Source organism: Chrysochloris asiatica, unplaced genomic scaffold, assembly GCF_000296735.1.
Source record: "Chrysochloris asiatica unplaced genomic scaffold, ChrAsi1.0 scaffold00058, whole genome shotgun sequence".
Classification (NCBI taxonomy): domain Eukaryota; kingdom Metazoa; phylum Chordata; class Mammalia; order Afrosoricida; family Chrysochloridae; genus Chrysochloris; species Chrysochloris asiatica.
Window position 1 is genome coordinate 13,379,725 of NW_006408576.1, and position 7,805 is coordinate 13,387,529.

General features: G+C 38.8%; 1 protein-coding gene across 1 annotated transcript in view; it reads left to right on the forward strand.

Moving 5' to 3' along the window:
* The window catches only part of RNF144A (ring finger protein 144A), an 85,929-nt gene that overhangs the window by 52,084 nt on the left and 26,040 nt on the right, over nucleotides 1–7,805 (forward strand). Inside the window, exon 4 of the mRNA XM_006863977.1 lies at nucleotides 6,072–6,279. Within this exon, the coding sequence (XP_006864039.1) occupies nucleotides 6,072–6,279 (208 nt within the window). The remainder of the gene's footprint in view (nucleotides 1–6,071; nucleotides 6,280–7,805) is intronic.

Consider the following 7,805-nt stretch of genomic DNA (forward strand, 5'->3'; position numbering starts at 1 on the left):
TTTTTTTGGAAATGGGCAAGAATATGAATTTCTTCCAGTCAGTCAAATAATTACAGAATGATAATTTCCTTCTTATCACCAATATTCTTGCTACAACACTTTCCCACATGGGGGCCAAGGTAGAGTAACCGGAATTTCCTTTTCTTGATTTGATATGTAAATGTATTGTTTCTTTGACATTACTCTGTACTTCATTAATTTTCTTCTTCATTTGAAAACAGTCTGTTTCATCCTGAATAGTATATGATTTTCTTACCACCTGGATGTCTGTTAGTATACTTTTCCCTTCTTTCAATTTGTAGTTAGATCATAGACTGACATTCCAGATCCCCTATTTTCAGTCTTCTTGTTTTGTTCTGATCTAGACTCTTCCATATCTGGACTGAGTCCTGGGTGGTGATGCCACATATTTTGATCTCTGATTGTTTTCTACTCTTGTTGGTTCTCAAACCAAAGAAGTCCCTTTAGTATGTTTTGAAGCACTGACTTGGTTTTTACAAAATCCCTTAAATTCTGTTTATCCTGAAGTGTTCTGATTTTACCATCATATTTGATTGATTGCTTTGTTGAGTATATGATTCTTGTTCAGCAATTTTTTCTTTCTTTCTGAGTTTTATATGTCTCCTCATGGCCTTCTTGCCTACATGGTTTCTGCTGAGAAATCAGAGCTTAATCTCATTGCTTACATTTGTAGATAACTTTTCTTTTTTTTTCCCAAGATGCTTTCAAGATTCTTTTCTGTCTTTAATTTTGGAGAGTTTGATTATGATAAGTCTTGGTGATTTTCTTTTGGGGTCTATCCTGCCTGGGGTTCATTCAATTTCTTATATACTCATCTTCTTTTCTTTCTAGATGTTAGGGCAGTTTTCTTCCTGGAGCTCTTCTACTATCTTTTCTGAGGATTTCCTTGTCTCTTCCCATTCTGGAATACCAATCACCCATGAGTTATTCTTTTTCATGTTGTCCCACATGAATCCTAGGCTTTCTTCAGATTTTTTTCTTTCTTTTTTCTGCTTGTTCTTCTATCTTAGCAGTATTGAGAGATTATCTTCAAGCTCACTAATTCTGGATTCCATTGCTTCAGTTCTACTCCTTTGCCCTTTCAGTGTATTGTCCATTTCTGATATTGATCATCTGGCCCTCTGTATGCAGGTTTTGTATTGTCTTCCATGTTATCTCTATTTTGTTTGAGTGTTCCTATAGTACTTTTCTGACTTCTTCCTTATTTTCCTCAACCTTTCTGTGGAATATTTGGATGAATATTGATATCATTTTCCTGAATTATTTTTCAGTAAGTTTCAAAGCCTCTTCTTCCTCCAAAGCAATTTTTAGCTCTTCCTCCTGTTCAGAATGGTTGCAGTGAGGCACATTGACTAACCCAATTCAGAAGTCACCTCCCTTCTTGTTTCTGTTCCATATCTTTCTTCCAGTAAGCAGTCACTCAATTTATTTATTCCTTTATCTAGAGCTCAGTGTTATGGGACCATCCTCTGAAATTGTTTTGTCTAGTTTTCTGTGTATTTACTTTAGATGGTCTGCATGGCCTTTCTGCCTAGTCCACCATCAAGCCCTATCTACTGTTATTCAATCATTTAAAATACATAGTCAATGGAGGATTTCTTGGATGAAAATTCTAATTGTTCTATGATTATATGATAACAATTACATATCAAATTATCCTATGTCTAACTTAATTTACAAACATTGTCTCCATTTATTCTTAGAATATTACTTCTGATATAACACCAATGTTTTTAATTTAAACCCATCGAGCCTCTTCTCAGAAACCTTACACATGGTCACTATGAATTGGCATTGAATAACAGCATGAATTGGAACCCATTAGATGACACATACAACTCCTTCATTGGACTCTCTGGTCAACAGGAAGCTAGAGAATGGAGTTATGGGGCCTATGTCTCTCATTCTGAGCACCTACTCTTCCAATTCCAAAGTCTCGGATGGATGGGAATGCACTTTAATGAGAGGCAAAGCTGACCACTCTCACATGCATGCTCCACTACATTGTATGCATATACATATCGGAGCACTAAATGTGCTTTGCTACAAGTGTGTCTTACATGCTGATGTCTTTTGAAGCTCATGCCATCTTTTCAGGAACCACGGCAGTTCCCATGTCATATTTCATAGACAGGAACCTACTATCGATACTCAATATAGGATTGGTAATTCTTCTTTTTTTTTTTTTTTTTAAGGGAATTATTTTAAAGAGATTAGCTAGCTTGCCAGGGTTATACAACTATAATGGAGCCTGTCTAAAACTGAGGACTCAAGAAAAGTTAACTTTTTCATAATGGAATCAAACCCACCACCTCACTCTTAAAGTAAATGCACTGATAAAGCAGTGCAGTAAAAATTAATATGTGCATTGGATTTATTTTCCTTTACAATATACTTATCAAAATTAAAAAATAGTTTTAAAAAGTGCCATTTATCCCAAAAATGCTCTTAGATGTGTCCTTAAGTAGTGATCTTAAAAACATACTTTATTAATCTATTATTAATGTATCTTTGGAGGTTACTGTTATGATTAATTTCTTTGAGTGTGCCAGAAAATACAGTTTGTCTTGTTTGGAAAAATATAGAGAGAGATAATATGCATTAGATGTAATATAACATATATTGTTATGTTGTTTTTTGGTGTCATCTAGTCTACTCCAACTCATAGCAACCCTATGCACGGCAGAACAAAACAGAACAGTCCTGTGCTACCCCCACAATTTTTGGTACATTTGAGCCTATTGGTGCTACTACTGTGCAATCCATCTCATTGGGTGTCTTTCTCTTTTTCTTTCACCCTCCACTTTACCAAGCATAATGTCCTTCTCTAGGGACTGGTCCAGCCTGATAATATGCCTAAAGTATGAGAGACTTGGTTTTTAAGGTGTACTCTGGCCATACTACTTCCAACACAGATCTTGGTTATTCTGAAAATCCGTGGTAATTTCAATATTCTCTTGTAACACCATAACTCAAAAGCATCAATCCTTCTGTGGGCTTGTTTTCTCATTGTTCAACTTTTACATGCATATGAGGCAACTGAAAATACCATGACTGGTGTCATACATACCTTAGCCCTCAAGTTGATATATTTGCTCTTAAACAGTTTAAAGAGTTCTTGTGAAGCAGATTTGTCTAATAGAAAATGTAAAGGTGGACATTTTATAGCAAGGAGGGTAGTGATTAACCTTTCAGTCTAGGAGCGGAGGGCCCTGGGACCATCAATGGAGAAGAGCGGAGAGCAGGACCCCACCCAGAGGAGCAGTGAGGCCTGAGACTGAGACAGAGAAGATGACGTGAAGAGAGAGGATGTCGTGAAGAGATGGAGTGGCTGGGGACTAGGGATCTAGAGAGGGAGAGGGGCTGTTTGCTGAGGACCGGGGGGCAGGATTGCAGGGTGTACCCTTTGGTTGGCTGATGATGTATGGATGGGATGGTAACTATGTCAATGAGACGATTTATGATGTAATGAATGTAAAACTAATGTTCCCTCATGTAGACTATCACACAATACACAATAAAACATTAAAAAAAAAAATACATTGTTTGATTTTAAATGACCAATACCAGTACATTCCAGCTCACTAATGCCTAGAATACTGATGTTTATTCATTCCATTTCATTTTTGACAACTTCCAACTTTCATAGATTCATGCGTCATCTATTCCACGTTCCAGTTAATAATGAATGTTTTCAGCCATTTCTCCTGATTTTGTGTTGTGCCCCTCAGCAAATGAAGATCCTTAACAGTGTACTCCATTTGTTTCATTATGGTCAGCTGTACTTGAGGAGTCAGTTCAGATCAGGAGTCACCAAATGGGGACCAGTGGGCCAACTTCAATCCTCAGCTTGTTTTTGTAAATAAAATTTTATTGTAACACAACCACATCCATTTCTTTTGGTTTTATCTACAGCACCATGTGCTAAACAGCAGTAGAGTTGAGTACTTGCAACAGAGACCATATGATACACCAAGACTAAAATATCCCCTGGTCTTTAACTCAAAAAACCTGCTGACTCCTGATTATATGTATGACTATGTCTTTTTGTAAGGTTATACTTGCCACAGGTTTCTTCTCAGATGATTGAATTTGGTTTCAGTTAATAGGGAATGAGCAAAAACACTTAAAGGACTTGCATGTGTGTGTATGCATGTACATAGTCAGAATGCCCTACCTAAATCACTGTCTAGCTTATGACTGTGTTTAGGTGAGGTCTGAACCTATGTAAAGCCCCTAGCATGTGATAGACTCTGGTGGTTGTGGTGGTTGTGAGCCGTCAAGTCAATTCCAACTCATAGGACACTGTACAGGGCTTCAGAGGCTGTGAATCTTTACAGGAGCAGGAAGTCTCATCTTTCTCCCATGGAGTGACTGGTAGATTTGTGAGCTCTGGTAGCGTAGTGGTTACGAATCGGGCTGTGAACATTAAGGTCAGCAGTTCGAAACTACCAGCCGCTCCGCGGGAGAAAGATAAGGCTTTCTACTCCCGTAAAGATTTACACCCTGGGAAACCCTGTACAGGGTCGCTATGGGTCGGAACCGACTCGACGGCACTTAACAACAACAACATGCTACTCTGAGTGAGTTTGAATAGCATGAGGGAACTTCAAAAATTGTGGGAAAATTCCATTATCTCTGAGTTACATTTTTCCATGAACTTTTGAAACGCTCTCTTATGTTTAAGGCAGATGAATTGGATCTATTCAGACTCCCAGTAACATGGCCAAGGAGTTTGCAAAGGTGTTTTCATAACATTCCTAATTTCCCTAGCAAAATCGAGTTGTCTTGAATTACTTCCCAAGAACAACCTTGCTGAAAAGCTTAGAAGTCAGTGGCCCACTTAAAGCCTTTGAAAACAGTCCATAATCCTCTGGCCTATGATAGGTTTTTGGCAGAGTTTTTGCATTCCATGTGGTTTCCTGGCAGGATTCTCCCTCCCACTCTTCCTCCATTAAGAATTCAGTGTCACACTATACAAGAGGGTAAATAAAATTAATAACCTGATTCACAAGTAAAGACATCTCAGGACCAATGATTTAAAGAAATGGATTCTTTTTTCAATTAAGATTTGAAGGAATGGGAGTGTCAGAATGTTCTGCTTTGAATAATAAACTTCCTGATTAATTTCATTAAATTAGATTCCTTAGTTACTTGTACTCCACTTCAGAGTGAAAACCGAGTCATCAAAGCGATGGTTTTATACTGGAGATAGCCCATGACTTGGATTTAAATTTGAGAGCTCAGACAATATTAGACAGATGAATCATTTGGTGAGGAGAATAATTCACCTATCTTCCTTACCTCTGTTTGCGCCATTCTTTATAATACATTTTTTGGAATGCCTCTTGTGTGCCATACACTGGGCCAAGTGGGGTGAATGCAAGATTTAAAACATATGCCTGACCTGAAAACTGTCTCTCAGAGGAAGTAGACAAGGAAATAGACTCTCAAAATGCAGTGCAGTAAGGAACATAGAAGGAGCCCTGGAAGTGTAGTTTGGTACCCACTGGGCTGCCAATTGCAAGGTCAGTAGTTTGAATCCACCAGGTGCTCTGCAGGAGAAAGATGAGACTTTTTGCTCTCAGAAAGATTTACAGCCTTAGAAACCCTGTAGGGAGTGTCTATGAGTCAGAACTGACTCAATAACACACAGCAACAGTAGTAAGGATCGTGGGGAGCAAAATCCAGGGAAAATCCAGCCAGGCTGGCCCGGCAAAGACTTCCAGAGTGTAGCAATATCCATGCAGAGCATATCTCAGTTATCCTCAGGCATTTTAGGTACAGGTACCAGAGGCTCACGTATATGGGTATATGAAAGTCTGTGGCTCTCCCAAATGAGTGGTTAATAAGACGCTAGGAGCGACAAGGGGGGAGGCTGAAGAGCAAAACAGGAACCAAATCAAGAAGAGCCATTTTTATCTTACTAAATTATCTATCTGGACATTATTCTAGCCATTAAAAATGCTAAACAATGGGTTAATCCAGAAATGCAGGACCATGGTTTGATCTTCAGAGTGTGATGTGTCTGTTTTGTTTCTCTGTGCTAGAGGTGCTCCTGGATCCCTGCCGGACTTGGTGCCCTGCATCCACCTGCCAGGCTGTGTGCCAGCTTCAGGAAATGGGACTGCAGACCCCTCAGCTTGTGCAGTGCAAAGCTTGTGACATGGAATTCTGCTCCGCCTGCAAAGCCAACTGGCACCCTGGCCAGGGCTGCCAAGATACCATGCCAATCACCTTCCTTCCAGGGGAAACCAGGTATCCTGCAAAGACAAACTGCCATGAAGGGTGAGGGGTGAGGGATGGGAAAAGGAAACATACTGCTGCCCTACAACTTCCACCAGGGAGAACAGGACAACTAGGTCAGACTCAGCACGGGCTTATCTTCCTGTGTTTCATTCAGCCCTTTATGTCTGTCTACCTGTCTATTCATTTTTGAGGGCTGACTGTATGCACTGCACTGTGCAAGGTCTTGAGAATATAAAGATGTATAATTAATAAAGTTATACATACCTGCTTTGAAAAGACAAACTTCTAAATAATTAATTACTATTAGGTCATATGGTGCCTGAAGTTTTTCCAGACAAGCACTCAACCGCTATACCACCAAGTGCTCATTCACACCCTTGAATGGATCATTTAAGCTATACTTAGAGGTTTTCAACAGGGTTTTTAGATACTTTGAAATTTTACAGACCGTAATAGGATGCTCATGTGATTTGATTCAAAATAATTGATTTATCAGGTTGGATAAGAAGAAAGTAGAGGGCAGAGTAGGGATATTGACCCAGCTGAAGCAAAAAACTTGTCTGTCTAAAAGAGAAACTCCCCTGTTAAATGAGTGAGTGGTTCCCGAAATTCTGTTAAGCAAGAAGACAAGGAATGAGAAAGAACTAATGTACTTCTTGGTAAAATGGAGGAGGGGGACCCAGCTCTGACATTTTTCCATAGATGAAGGAAAGTTAAAATTTGGATTCTGGTGGATAACTATTTCTTCATCAACTGTTCTGGCCTCATTTAAATCATTTCACAAAGACCATTTAAATAAAAAGTCATAAACCTCTTTGTGTAGAAATTTAAAACTAGAAGATTTTATACAAAAATCTGTACTCTGACTTATCTGAGAAGTCTATCACCACATGGGCTACATGAAACGATCACCTGAATGAAACAGCACCTGCCTTTTCTGGCAGAGTATGTGTTGCCTGCAGCTTGCCACAGTCCTCACTGCTCCCATTGCATTACTGAGGCTGTGTGTCAGTTGTCATTTATAAGCCAGTGACTTTTTGTACAGTATAATTAAGGAAAAAAAAATTGAAATCTTTCCTTTGTTGTTATTAAGTACCGTCAAGTGGATTTTCGACTTATAGTGATAGAGGAGAACCTGTAAAGGTTTCTTGGCTGTAATCTTCATGGGCTCCAGATCTTTCTTCAGAAGCATTGCTGAGTGGGTTCAGAGCTAAGCCCTTAAGCACTGTGCCACCAGGGATTTCCCCTTGTTATTCTGGCGAGTTTCACTCATTTAATTACACGTCTATCCTTAAAGACACTTAAGCACACAGACTTTATTTTCAATTGTCAGAAATTCCTAATTTTATATATTTGAATTTGTAGTAAGAGTTATTATTAATGATATTTTGAAATATCAAAAATGTTATTAAAATTGTGCATATAAATTGTTATGCATAATGCAATGCATCAAAACTTGTTGTTGTTGTTGTTAAGTGCCGTTGAGTCAGTTCCGACCCATAGCGACCCTGTACAGGGTTTCCGAGGGTGTAAAT